This window comes from Microtus ochrogaster, chromosome 2 (assembly GCF_000317375.1).
Source record: "Microtus ochrogaster isolate Prairie Vole_2 chromosome 2, MicOch1.0, whole genome shotgun sequence".
Lineage (NCBI taxonomy): Eukaryota > Metazoa > Chordata > Mammalia > Rodentia > Cricetidae > Microtus > Microtus ochrogaster.
Window position 1 is genome coordinate 67,316,043 of NC_022010.1, and position 14,438 is coordinate 67,330,480.

Consider the following 14,438-nt stretch of genomic DNA (forward strand, 5'->3'; position numbering starts at 1 on the left):
AGAGAGCAAGGCTCCGTTCTCTGTCCTCCTGGGGGGGTGACTTGATTCTTTAGTCAGAAGTGGTCTGAACTCCAGCTACTGCAGGGAGTGAGGGGAGGGAATGGAAGGATGATATGAAAGGAAGTTCAGAAAGAGGCAATAAGAGCCCTTAGGTGATCGAACAAAAAGCAGTTGGTTACACTAAACCCTGCCAGGGATGATTTTACTGTAGACCCTCCTGTCTGTAGTGATGGAAACATGGGCATGTAACATGAAGAAGCTACAGAGTGGGTTCCCCTATGTCCAGTACTGAGGTGGTTTTCGAGCTCTATGAATTATGATCTAAATCATGCAGAGAGCAAAAAATTATAAATTATCAAGAAAGTACTTGAGAAGAATGATGTGAGTATAGACAGGTACTACCATGCCTGGCATCTACATAGGTGCTGGGGACCTAAACGCAGGTCCTCATGCTTCCTCAGCAAGAACTGCTTCCAGTGAGCCACCTGCACACCCCCATGCCGCTGTGTTTGTGTGCATCTGTATATGGTGTCTGTGCGTGTGTGTGCGTGCCTGTGCCCGTGCCTGTGTGTGTGAAGAGAAATCACTGTCAGGTTTCTTCCTTGGTTTCTCTCCATTGTATTTTTTAAAGTAGGGTTTCTTACTGACGCTAAACTAATTAACTACTTCATGAGACTCACTGGTTTTCTTCCCCAAGCAAACATCCTCGGAGATGGCATGGACTGAGTAGCCTAACCAGGAATCTGTGATGACTGTCTCATTGCCATGCCACCCATCCTGCCATGCCAGGACCAGCAGAGCTCATTTTGGGCTTTTTGATCCTGGCAACTCATCTGCATCTGTTTGTTTGGTAGTCAACTTGTCAGTGCTAATGTTTACTCTGTTTACTTGTACAACTCTCTTGTTTCAGTAAATTGATTAGGGAAAGAAATCTCATAGCTTACTCCTTGGTATAGGGTGGGTGGGGTGTTTAATTCATTGCCTGCTTTTTTAAAAGCAGTTTTTGGGAGAAATAACTAGGTGTTTTAACCTAGAAGAAGAATGTTTTTTGTATGGGAAATAGCAAGAAAATTGATTCCAAGCTTCCTTGGAACTTTTGACTAGAAAGAGACCTCAGCGTGACACTGACTGAATTGTACACAGTGTGGGAGGTGCAGAGTTTTACAAATTTTAGTAGTTTTGCGGTATAAAAAAATTTTGAACCAGAAGGTTGCAAGTTTTAGAAAATTCATGAAGTGCCAGTTTGTAGTGGCTATTTTTAATGCTTTCTGAAATATTTGGTTAAAGTTTCCTTGGTGTTTCTTTTGTTTCTGTTTTAATAGGTCAACACAGCTGATGTTACTCAGTTCAGCAAGAGCAATTATGCCGAAGAAAGTGGACAAGGTGTCCCAGAGAATATATTTTCTCAGAAACATAAAGAGCTATCAGTTTTATTAGTGGAAATGAAAGAAGCTCAGGAAGAAATTGCATTTCTTAAGTCCCAGCTTCAGGGCAAGAGGCCTGACGGGGACTCTGAGGTCCCGGACCAGAAAGAAGTGAAGCCGATGGAGAGTGAAGGAGCCCTTTCGGTTACAGCGGGGGATGACCCCTCGGTGCTCAGTGAAGAGAGCAGCGTCCCAGGGCCTGAGAGAGAGGAGCAGGCAAGCACTGAAGAGCAGCCTCCAACATCTGAGGCAGGATCTCCACATGACACTGCAGGAGAATTGAGCTCCACGAAGCTGGGCGGTGTGGGCACGCCCCCCTCCGTACCAGGTCTTTGCCAGTGTCACCAGGATGAACTGGAAAGTCTGAAAACTCAAATTTTGGAGCTGGAGACAAGCCTTCATGAGGCAAAAGAGATTTATGAAAAAAATTTAGATGAGAAAGCTAAGGAAATTAGCAGCCTAACCCAGCGAACTGAAGAATTTAAGAAGGATGCAGAGGATGCCCACAGCTTGCTCACTACTTTGTCTGAGGAAAAAGAGCAGCTTCTTTCTCGAGTGGCAGAGCTCAATGTCTTACCTGAACTGAGGGCTCGGGTCCAAGAACTGGAAAGCAGTCTTGCAGAAACAGAAAAGCAAAGAGGTCTGGACTACGAAAGCCAGAAGACTCAGCACAACCTGCTCACAGAACAGATCCACAGCCTCAGCGTAGAAGCCAAGTCTAAGGATGTGAAAATTGAAGCTTTACAGAAAGAACTGGATAACGTGCAACTACAGTCTTCTCAACAGGGCACACAGATAAAAACCCTGCAAAGCCAGCTGCAGAGGAAGGAGAGTGAGGTGTTAGAGGGGGCAGAACACGTGAAGGATATTGCAGGTAAGATGGAAGGCCTTTCACAGGCTCTTTCACAGAAGGAACTGGAAATAGCCAAAATGGACCAACTCTTACAAGAGAAAAAGAAAGATGTGGAGACACTCCAGCAAACTATCCAGGAGAAGGAGCAGCAAGTGACGGAACTCAGCTTCAGTATGACAGAGAAAATGGTTCAGCTTAATGAAGAGAAGTTTTCTCTTGGGGTTGAAATCAAAACTCTGAAGGAGCAGCTCAACTTACTGTCCAGAGCTGAAGAAGCAAAAAAGGAGCAGGCAGGAGAAACTCATGGAGCCGTTTCTTATCACAATCAGGATGAGGCAAGCCCAGCGGGGTTGATGAGTAAAGAGGGGCTTCAGCAGGAACTGGAGCTTCTGAGGAAAGAGAGCGAGCAGAGGAAGAGGAAGCTCCAGGCAGCACTTGTCCACAGGAAGGAGCTCCTACAAAAAGTCAGTACCCTGGAAGAGGAGTTAGCCAGCATGAGAGAGGAGTCTAAGAAAGAGATGGCACTCAGAGAGAGCGAGAGGAGAGAGCTGGAGAAAGAGGGAGAGAACAAGGATGACCCAGAAAAATGTGCAACTTCTAAGTGTCGAGAACTAGAAGTTTCTTTGAAACAGACACTATCCGCAAAAGAAGTGGAACTAGAGCGCGTAAAGAAAGACTTGAAGGAAAAGACAGCAGCGGAAGAAGAACTACAGGCTGTGGTCCAACGGATGAATCAGAACTTGCAAGACAAGGCAAAGCAAATAGATTCGCTTCAAACAGAGATCATTGAACAGCAAGCAACTATTCAAAAATTAGCCGTAGACTCCAAAGATGCTGGAGATGGAGACTCAGCAGCACCTGTAAAAGAAGCGGCAGTGAGCAGCCCGCCCAGTGCGGGTGGTGGAGAATATGGGGAGCCAGAACTGGAGAGCAAGATAGCAGCCCTTGAAAAGGAAAAGGACCAACTTCAAAAGAAGCTTCAGGAAGCCTTAGCTGCCCGGAAGGTGATTTTAAAAAAGGCACAAGAGAGAGAGCGACTTCTAAGGGAGGAGCTCAGGAAACAGAAGGACGCTTACAGTCTGCTTCAGGGGCAATTTGATGAGCAGAGTAAGGAAAATGAGACCATTGGGGACCAGCTAAGGCAACTGCAGATTGAAGTGAGGGAGTCTGTGGACAGAAAGTTCCCAGGCACTGGCCAGCGAGAACCTGGTCTTCCCACTGAAGGCTTAGAAGAGGTTTCACTTGAAGACGCGGACCAGCAGCCCGTCCAAGCTGCTGCAGAGTCTGACCTACACACAACTCAGCCTGCTCGCCCTGGAGATGCAGGAGCTCTTCAGGCTACCGTTTCTGTTGCCCAGGTTAAGGCCCAGCTGAAAGAAATGGAGGTTGAGAAAGAAGAGCTGGAATTGAAAATTAGTTCTATAACAAGTGAGCTGACACAAAAATCAGAAGAAGTATGTCTGTTACAAGAGCAGATAAGTAAACAGGGTTTAGAAATCCAGAAGTTGAAGGCAGCCTCCCATGAAGCCAAGGCCCACACGGAAAGCCTGCAGCAGGAATTGGAAAGCAGCCAGCTCAAACTTGCTGGCCTGGAACACCTGAAAACATTACAGCCTGAACTAGATGAACTGCAAAAACACATGCAGCAGAAGGAAGAAGAGGTCAGCTACCTGTCTGGACAGCTTAGTGAGAAAGAACAGACCCTCACCAAAGTCCAGGCAGAGATGATGGAACAGGAACATTTGATCAGGGCCCTACACACACAGCTGGAAATGCAAGCTAAGGAGCATGAGGAGAGGCTAAAGCAGTTCCAGGTGGAACTTTGTGAGCTGAAGCAGAAGTCAGATGAGGGCGAGGAAGAAACTAAAGCAAAGCAGCAGATACAGAGGAAACTGCAGGCTGCTCTCATCTCCCGAAAGGAGGCACTGAAAGAAAACAAGAATCTGCAGGAGGAGTTGTCTTCAGCTAGAGATGCTGTGGCACACCTGACCAAGTCTCTTGCAGATGTGGAAAGCCAGGTTTCTGTTCAAAATAAAGAGAAAGATGCATTCCTAGAAAAGTTAGCCCTTCTTCAGGAAGAAAGAGACAAACTCATTGTAGAGATGGACAAGTCGTTACTCGAAAACCAGAGCCTTGGTGGCTCTTGTGAAAGCCTGAAACTAGCTCTGGAGGGTGTTACCGAAGAAAAGGAAAAACTGATGAAGGAACTCGAATCTCTGAGATGCTCTAACATTGCAGAGAGCACCGAGTGGCAAGAGAAGCACAGGGAGCTGCAGAAGGAGCATGAAGTTCTTCTGCAGTCCTACGAAAACGCGAGCAACGAGGTCCAGAGGATCCAGCACGTGGTGGCAGGTGTGAGGCAAGAGAAGCAAGAACTGCAGGGGAAGTTACGAGGCACAGAGACCGACAAAAGGGAGGTGGAAAAGCAGCTGCAGGATGCGCAACAGGAAATAGAAGAGATGAAAGAAAAGATGAGAAAGTTTGCTAAATCTAAACAACAGAAGATCCTGGAGCTGGAGGAGGAAAACGACCGGCTTAGAGCCGAGGCTCAGCCTCTAGGAGCAGCCAAGGAAAGCATGGATGCTCTTCTTTCTGCGAATTCCAGCCTGAAAGAGGAACTAGAAAGGGTACAATTAGAGTATAAAACCCTTTCTAAGGAGTTTGAGGCTTTAATGGCAGAGAAAAACCTTCTGAGAGAAGAGATTCAAGAGCTGAAGCTCCAAGGAGAGGAGGGTGCACTGAAGCAAGCTAGCCTACAGGCCACTGAGAAATTGGATGAACAAAAGGATGTCATCACTGAAGAAGAAACTCAAGCTCTGGCAGGCACATCGCAAGAGCAAGATACTCAGAGTGTGAACGTTAAACTGGAAGATTCAGAAGGTCTTCTTTCAGCAAACAGCGCCAAGCCTGGCACTAGTGAGACTTTGGGCTCCCACGATGACATCAATAACCACCTCCAGCAGCTTTACCAACTCAAGGGAAGAATCGCTGAGTTAGAGATGGAGAAACAGAGTGACAGGGAGCTTAGCCAGACACTAGAAAATGAGAAAAATGCCCTCCTGAGTCAAATATCGGCAAAGGATGGCGAACTGAAACTACTCGAGGAAGAAGTCACCAAGGTAAACATGTTAAACCAGCAGATTCAAGAAGAACTTTCCCGAGTTACCAAGCTGAAAGAGATGGCAGAAGAAGAAAAAGATGACTTAGAGGAAAGGTTAATGAACCAGCTGGCAGAACTTAATGGAAGCATTGGGAATTATTACCAGGATGTTACGGATGCCCAAATAAAAAACGAGCAACTAGAATCTGAGATGCAGAACCTTAAAAAGTGCATGAGTGACTTAGAAGAAGAAAAGCAGCAGTTGGTTAAGGAGAAAACCAAGGTGGAGTCAGAAATACGGAAGGAGTATTTAGAGAAGATACAAGGTGCCCAGAAAGGACCTGGCAATAAAAGCCATGCAAAGGAGCTCCAGGAGCTGCTGAAAGAAAAACAGCTTGAGGTGAAGCAGCTGCAGAGGGACTGCATTAGGTACCAGGAGAGGATCAGCACTCTGGAGAAGACAGTGAAAGCCTTAGAGTTTGTTCAGACTGAATCCCAAAAGGATCTGGACGTGACCAAAGCAAATCTGGTGCAAGCAGTTGAACATCGCCGAAAGGCACAAGAGGAACTGTCTAGCTTCAAGGTACTGCTCGATGACACGCAAAGCGAAGCCGCGAGAGTACTAGCGGACAACCTCCGTCTGAAAAAGGAACTTCAGTCAAACAAAGAAGCCGTCAAGAGCCAGATGAAACAGAAAGATGAAGATCTGGTGCGAAGACTGGAGCAAGCGGAAGAAAAACACCTGGACGAGAAGAAGAACATGCAAGAGAAACTAGATGCTTTGCATGGAGAAAAGGTCCGCATGGAAGACACACTTGCAGAGATCCAGGTCACTCTGTCCCAGAAAGACAAAGCAATGAAACAGCTGCAGGAGAGCCTGGACAGCACTGTGGCTCAGCTCGCAGCCTTTACTAAGAGCATGTCATCCCTCCAGGATGACCGTGACAGGGTGATTGATGAAGCCAAGAAATGGGAGCAGAAGTTTGGTGATGCCATTCAAACCAAAGAAGAAGAGATCAGACTAAAAGAGGAAAATTGCATGGTTCTAAAGGATCAGCTGCGACAAATGACCACCCGTGCAGAAGAATTGAAGATCAGTGTCTCCAGGTGAGCAAGTAGCCTTTTTTCCCTCCAGAGATAATTGTGAAGGCAAAACCTTTAAGCTATATTTATTTAATTAGAATTAAACAAGCAATTTTTGTTTTAAATTCCCTTGGAATGTATATCCTCTTTCCCTTCTGACATTTTTAGTCATTTTTGTGACTCATTATAATTTATATTAGCATAAAATCATTAATATAAAACCACTGATATGTTTTTCCTCCATATCTCTGTTGAGATGACCTAAGTTTCTCTTCATTTTTATATCTGCATTCTTGACAACCTGCCTACTGTCGAGATCTCCGCCAGCTTACTCCCAAAGGACTGCTTTGCTGTCCTAAGTGGCCTTGTCCTCTCCACCACAGTTGGCATCAGCTCCACTCTGTATGCCAGTTAGAAATACCATCCTCACACTCTCGAAGATGGCCTTTCCAGTTCAGGAACTGACAGTGCCCCGCCCTCAGGACTCCTCCCCTTTTGTTTCCTCACTGCTGCCTTTGCCAGGCTTGCAACTGTAGAGAAGCTAGCCATTGACTTGTCTGGAGCAAGGCAGAACGAAACGGTGGGGCTGGGGCTGAGTTCCTTCTCAGTGTCTCAAACTGATGACTAAAATAGGGAACATAAGTTTCCTGATTCAAATCTCTGTCATGTAGCTGTATGCATTTTCCTGTGTGGTGGATCGTGTTTGTACATGTGTTAGTATGTCATATAGTTAGCTCTCTCCTCTTTCTCCCTCCTTTTCTCCCCCAACCCCTTCTCATAGACTTGAACATGACAAGGAAATCTGGGAGTCCAAGGCCCAGACAGAGCTCCAACATCAACAAAAAGTTTGTGATACCCTGCAGGGGGAAAACAAAGAGCTTATGTCCCAATTAGAAGAGACTCAGCAACTGTATCACAATTCTATGAATGAATTAGCTAAATTGGAGTCAAAACTTAAGAGTCTCAAAGACCAGTCAACTGACTTAAATGACTCTTTAGAAAAATGTAAAGAAGATAAGAAAAATTTGGAAGGAATTATAAAACAGCAAGAAGCTGATATCCAGAATTGTAAATTCAATTATGAACAACTTGAGACTGATCTAAAGGCCTCCAGAGAGCTGACCGGTCGGTTGCAGGATGAAATCAACGTGAAGGAACAGAAGGTTATAAGCCTGCTTTCTGGCAAGGAGGAGGCGATCCAGGCAGCTGTTGCTGAACTGCAGCAGCAACACAATAAAGAGATCAAAAATCTAGAAAATCTGTTGTCCCAGGAGGAAGAGGAGAATGCCGCCTTAGAAGAGGAAAACAAGAAGGCTGTTGAGAAAACCAATCAGCTCATGGGAACACTGGAAAACATCAAGAAAGAGAACCTGGAGCAGAGGGCTCAGCTGGATTCCTTTGTTAAGTCCATGTCCTCGCTCCAGGATGACCGAGACCGCATTGTAAGTGACTACCAGCAGCTGGAGGATCGACATCTCTCTATAATCTTAGAAAAAGACCACCTTATCCAAGAAGCTGCTGCTGAGAATAACAAACTGAAGGAAGAAATTCGAGGGCTCAGAAATCACATGGATGACCTCAATTCCGAGAATGCCAAGCTGGATGCCGAACTGATCCAGTACAGGCAAGACCTGAACGAAGTGATATCCATAAAAGACTGTCAGCAAAAACAACTGCTTGAGGCTCAGCTACAGCAAAATAAAGAGCTGAAAAATGAATGTGCAAAACTAGAAGAGAAGCTGAAGGGGTCGGAAGAAGCTAGACAAAGCCTACAACGGTCCTCAGATGCCCTCCAAGAGGAAAAACAAGGCTTGTCTACAGAGATTGAGAGCTTGAAGAGACAAGTGGCAGCCTTGCAGGAAGAAGGAACCCTAGGTGCCCAACTGAAAGCAAAAGAAGAAGAGGTTCAAAGGCTAAGTGTGGCGCTCTCCTCTTCCCAGAAGAGAACTGCAGACCTGGAAGAGGAGTTAGTTAGTATTCAGAAGGAAGCTACCAGGAAGGTCAGTGAAATCGAGGACGCACTGAAGAAGGAGTTGAAGCATCTCCATCATGATGCAGGGATAATGCGAAATGAAACAGAAACGGCGGAAGAGAGGGTGGCAGAGCTGGCCAGAGACCTGGTCGAGATGGAGCAGAAGCTACTCCTGGTAACCAAAGAGAATAAAGATCTTACCGCGCAGATCCAGTCTTTCGGAAGGTCAATGAGTTCCTTGCAGGACAGCAGAGATCATGCCACTGAGGAGCTTGGTAACCTGAAGAAGAAGTACGAGGCCAGTCTGAAGGAGCTGGCCCAGCTGAAAGAGCATAAGGACGTAAACAGAGAGAGTGACCTTCTTTCCCAAGCTGCCTTTCCCCTGACCACCGCTGAGGACAGCTCATCCCGCCTTGAGAAACTTAACCAGCAGCTCATATCCAAAGACAAACAGTTGCTTCACTTGTCTTCGCAACTAGAAGATTCTCACAACAAAATGCAGTCTTTTTCCAAGGCCATGGCCAGTCTCCAGAGTGAGAGAGATCACCTGTGGAGTGAGCTGCAGACACTCCGGAAGTCAGAGGAAGGAAAGCAGAGGGCTGCAGCCCCTGCGCCTGCCTCTAGCCCTGTTGAAGTGCAGAGCTTGAAAAAAGCCATGTCTTCACTGCAGAACGACAGAGATCGATTAGTAAGTGTGTGTTTCAGACCTATATTTGAGAAGTGTTGAGCGACTCTTAAAATTGATTTTTATTCCCATAGAAAAGGATGACTGTTCCTATTTGTAGCATCTGCGTGTAAAAATCATCATCATTGCTGCACATTCCCCTGATGGTTCGGGTTTTAAGAGAAACAGACACTCTGTTGCTGTTTTCAAACTTGGCTTTCTTTGCACAGACTCTGCATTGGTTGTATCTGTGCAAGCTGCCTTGCACAGCCTGTAAATGGGTTCAGAACTGCACACAGGTTCCTCAGAAGGAAGCACAGGGCCACTCGGTATCTTTTCACAATGGCGGCTGAGCCCTTGACCATCGGCTAGGTCAGAGGAGTAAGAACCTAGCTTGTCTTAGAAGTGTTGTTCAAAGCTAAAGGGATTTCTTAAGTAAGTGTCGCCAGGCATGCCAGCACATGCCTGTAACTGCAGCACTCAGGAGGCCAGTGTGAGTTCAAGACAAGGCTGGGCTGTGTAGTGAGACTCTCAAAACCATTTTTTTAAAATCACTATTCAATTAGTAATTGTTTGCAAATGAACTATTGTCCCTTCCTTCCTTCCTTCCTTCCTTCCTTCCTTCCTTCCTTCCTTCCTTCCTTCCTTCATCTTTCCTTTCTACTACTGGAATTGACCCCAAGGCTCATACATGCTAGACAAATCCTTTACCACTGAGCTATATCCCTAACTTGGGTTTACTGTTATCTTTTTATTATTTTCATTTATTATGCTAAACTACCCATGTTGATGTTGAAACTTAGGGTCCTCCTTCCTCAGCTGCCTAAGTAGATTTGATTGCAGATACACAATGCCATGCCTGTTTCTGCTGTCTTTTAATTAATTTTTTCCAAAAGTAGAGAAAGGAAGTTGGAGAAATAGCTTGTCTTGTACCTGAGTTTGATTCACAGAACCCTTATTAAAAGGCCATACATGGTGGTCTTTGAGGCTTCCTGGCCAGCCAGCCTAGCCTGTGCAGACAAGCGCCAGACCAGTGAGGGACTTTCTCAAAAACAGACAAACAAATGAGCAAACAAGGAAGTGCTTGCTACCCAACCATATGTTTGGATGCTCAGCTCACCATAAAAAAGCCAAGTGTAGTCGCACCTATCTGGGATCCCAGTACCGCACAGAGAGACAGGTCCCTGAAGCCCACTGGCCAGCTAGCCAAGCCACACTGGAGACCTCCAGGTTCAGTGAAGAAGTAACAGACCCTGCCTCAAAATATAAAGGAAGAGAAACAGAGGAAAGCACCTGATGCCAATCTTTGGCCTGCATATGCCTGAGCCACCTGCACCAGTGGTCCCCAGCCCTCCTAATGCTGCATCCCTTTAATACAGCTCCTCATGTTGTGTTGACCCCCAACCATAAAATTATTTCATTGCTATTTCATAACTAGTTTGCTACTGTTATGAATCCTGATATGCAGGATATTCGACATGTGACCCCAGTTGGAAAGTGATGTCCTACAACATGTAGACCCACTCACTTGAACATACACATAATTGGGGAGAGAGCTGTATAGCACCAGAGGAATATACCCAAAGTTGTCCCCTGGCCCCCAGGCAGACACAGCACTATACACACACGTGCCTGCACCAACATGAACATGCATATGCTCATACATGTTTATGCCTGAAAGCAGTAGTTGATGCCCTGCTGGGATTCACTCTGTTCTGAGTCAGAATCCTTGTCCTGGCTGGTTCCAGCTGATTCGGAGTCAGCTGTGCTTCATTCGGGGACCCTGGACACTGTCTTGTTCTCTCGGCCCTACTTGCATACTTTTTGTCTGCTGAATATTGATGAGACAAGTCTCTTAGGAAGCTATTCCTCTGTGTCTGTAACATGCAGTGATAGTGTTTCTCAAAGCTGGCTTCTTCTTCTGGCTTTTTATCACCTAACCAGCAAGGTATTTTATTCTGTTCTGAATGTGCCTCAAATGTCCACCCTTTCACCTTCTGACCCACGAGAAGCTTCTTTACCTTCAGCAGTTCTGACAACAGTGCTCCCATCGCGTAACCTCTCCAGTAGAGGATAAATGTGCTTATAAAACTCTCCCATTCGTATAACTGCCTGCCCAGGAACCTTTCAAAGGTACACGATTGTCTGAGAGAAGCTTAGGATCCCTGCCTTGATCTGCCAATCAAGACCTGATGATTTGTCCTCATCTTTCAGCCCTTTACTTGGTCTCTAGCCTGCAGGCCATCAGCCCCAGCTCGTCAGCACACAGGGATCGCCCTGAGGACCTTCTACCACGTCTTGTTGGCAGGAATGTCTTCCTCATAGCTTCCTTTTTGGGGGCCGCTCCAGATCTCAGATTCTCCTGCCACACTTCCCAGTTGCTTGCTTCTGTTTTGCCTTCCTACTTCCAAAGTGCTCGTCATCCCATTTGTCTCGCATTACCTGCACACAAGTGCCTATGACATGAGGCCTCTCACCAGCTCTCGGCTTTATCTTTTGACCCCATTTGATATTTTTTTTGTCACCTTGTTGTTTGTTGTTGTTGTTGTTAGTTATGTGTAGTTAGCTATTTTGTCTGCATGTGTGTCTGTGTACCACATGCATACCCTGGTGTTCTTGGATGTCCTCAGACCGTGGTAACTGTTGCTACCATCATGTGGGTGCTGGAATTGAACCTGGGTTCCTCTGAAAGAGCAGACAGCACTCTGCTGTCTTAACCACTGAGCTGTCTCTCCAGCCCTCATTCTTAATTTGAAAGTTTTTTTTCTTGTTTTTTTTTTATGTAATTTTTTTTTTTTTTTTGTTTCCTGGGTGAATTTTCTAACTTACCTTTCCAAGGATGGTGGTGTTTTGCTTTGTTGTTGTTTAATTCATCTGTGAGTGTATGACGTGCAGATGCCTGTGGAGGCCAGGAGAGGGCGTTGGAATTGCAGGCAATTTTGAATTGCCCAACATGGGAATTGAACTGGGGTCCTCTGGAAGAGCAGTGAGGGCTCTTAACTGCTGAACTACTTCTCCGTCCCCTGTTTCGTTATTGAGACGGGGTCTTATTATATAGCTGAATATATAATATATATATATATTTAATATAAGCAATAATAAACTTGCCTAGAGGGTTCGTGTAGTCCAGGCTGCCCCCAAACTCACATCTTCCTGCACCAGTCTCGCAAAGGCCAGGGTTACAGGTATGTGCCTCCACACCTGACTGGCTGCTGCTTTTGTGAGCTTGTCTTGGTAATTCTTTATTGCTGCTATAAAGTTGTGGTTGCCAGCATTCTCGCCTGTCTCTCAGCGCCTGTGGTTCCCCCTGCTACTGTGTCAAATTCCTCTCTTTCAGCAGTTGCTGTTTATCCCTGATGTTAGCCTTTCTGTAGACAGAACAATCCTTGTTTCCTGTTCACATGAGGGGTGGACTCTAAGAAGCTCATGGGGAGGACTTGGTGTGTGTTCACTGCTGCGTCATCTCGTTGAGCTTATTGGTGATGGTCCTCAGTGTTGTCTTCGGTTCCGCAAGGTCTGGTCAGATTTTCGAGAGCTCTTTCATCTCCTGTTCAGAAGGAAACCAGCATCACCAAACTGAGTAGGGACCCAGCGGGAGCACTCACAGCATGCATCGCCTACCTCTGCTATTTAGAGCCGTGCTCTGACTGGGAGCACTCACAGCATGCATCACCCATCACTGCTGTTTAGAGCCGTGCTCTAACTGACTGGGAGCACTCACAGCAAGCATCATCAGTCTCTGCTGTGTAGAACAGTGCTCTAACCCGTGGGGAGCACCCACAGTGTGCATTACCCCTCATTGCTATATGAACAGTGCTCTAACTTGGACCGGTGTTTCCTGCTCCAGGGACATGTCCTTTACCTTTTCCAGAGAGTAAAACTAGTTTTTCAGTGCGGGTCCCAAAGCATGTGGAGCTGAGAATGTGGATGCTTCTCTAGTCCTTTCCTCAGCCCCCACCTCCCTCCAACCCATCACCGTTTTTTCCAGAGGTACCTGGTGCTGTTAATCCCCAGCCCTTTGAAGATCCTGCAGAGTAAGTTCTGTGGGTCCTTGGCTTCTCTACCACCAGTTGAAGATCCAGCCATCTCAGATGTGTTAAATCAGTTACCATTACTCATCAGCTTCTCGGCCTCAAGTGTGTGTTGCTGCTTACCCTTGTGATCTTCCTGCTCTTGTGTTTGGTGCCTTTTAAAAAGCTCCTGGTACGATAGCATTAGCGTTTGTGAGTGGTAAAAGGTGTGTGTTGAAGACTGTTGTCTTCCCCAGGTGTCCTGACATTATTTCTGGATCAAGCTCTTAGTGGGTATTGGGAAAGAGTTTTAAAATAGAGCGCAGTTTTGCTAAAGGTGCGTCCATCGTAATATTCATTAACCCTGTGTGTGAGACGCATTGTTTGCTTATTTAATTCTCATGTTTGTATGAGGAAAAGTGCTGATTATCTTCATTTAATAGGTGAGGGAAACAAAGATTTAGCTCAACTCTCATCCAAGAAACAGGGCATCCAATTCTAGCATCCAAGTGTCCTTAACCATAGGGTGTGCACCTTTTTACAACAGTGGACGTCAGCTCAGCTCGAGTTAAGGCTGGAGTCCAGCTGGGATTAGCTTAGTGGTAGAGCAACGTTGCCTGTGTGCCTGAGCTCTGCCCAAGAGTTGAGAAACAAGTAAACAACAACAGCAGCAACAAAGAAAATGCTGCTGGTGTTTCTGTATAAATACAGAAGCTTATGGCGGGCACATGTGTAAGTGGGAAGCCACTCTTTACATTCCCGTTCACAATAACCTGTAGTTCCCTTAAGTCTGTCTCAGATCAAAGTCGGAGCTTTGGACCTCAGAGGTGGGGTTATAGGGTAGAAGTGGAGGGAATGGTTAGGTCCTGGAGCCTTGATGGCAGCTCCTTGGCCGTCTGTGGCCTGTGGGAAGGTGCCCACAGTCTGTGGTGCCTGTGTGGCAAGAGCGACTGGTCAGTAAGGAATGGGAAGTCACCCTTTGCTCCCTCTGGTTAAAGCTGGAGGAACTGAAGACCCTGCAGCAGCAGTACTTACTGAGGAATCAGGAGGTCACTGAGCTACGGCCACTGAAGGCTCAGCTCCAGGAGTATCAAGAGCAGACAGAAACTGTGCAGAAGATGAAGGAGGAACTTAGGCGGGAAAGCCTGGCCTGGCAGCATGAGCTACATCAGCTCAGGTAGGACTTTTCTTGCATCTGCATTTTGACCCTTTACTATTATTGTATTTTAACATTTTATTTTAAAATAGTTGCTGCTTTATAGAATACATTGGAAATAGTGAGAGAGCATGTATGTACACTTCACTTAGCTTCCTCCAGTGAAAGCATCCTAT

At 46.1% G+C, this 14,438-nt stretch overlaps 1 protein-coding gene across 2 annotated transcripts in view; it reads left to right on the top strand.

Moving 5' to 3' along the window:
• Golgb1 (golgin B1) overlaps window positions 1–14,438 on the top strand; it is a 40,570-nt gene that overhangs the window by 18,109 nt on the left and 8,023 nt on the right. For both annotated transcript variants that reach the window (XM_026786351.1, XM_026786346.1), the window contains exons 7-9: window positions 1,323–6,484; window positions 7,242–9,120; window positions 14,105–14,283. In XM_026786351.1, the coding sequence (XP_026642152.1) occupies window positions 1,323–6,484; window positions 7,242–9,120; window positions 14,105–14,283 (7,220 nt within the window). The remainder of the gene's footprint in view (window positions 1–1,322; window positions 6,485–7,241; window positions 9,121–14,104; window positions 14,284–14,438) is intronic.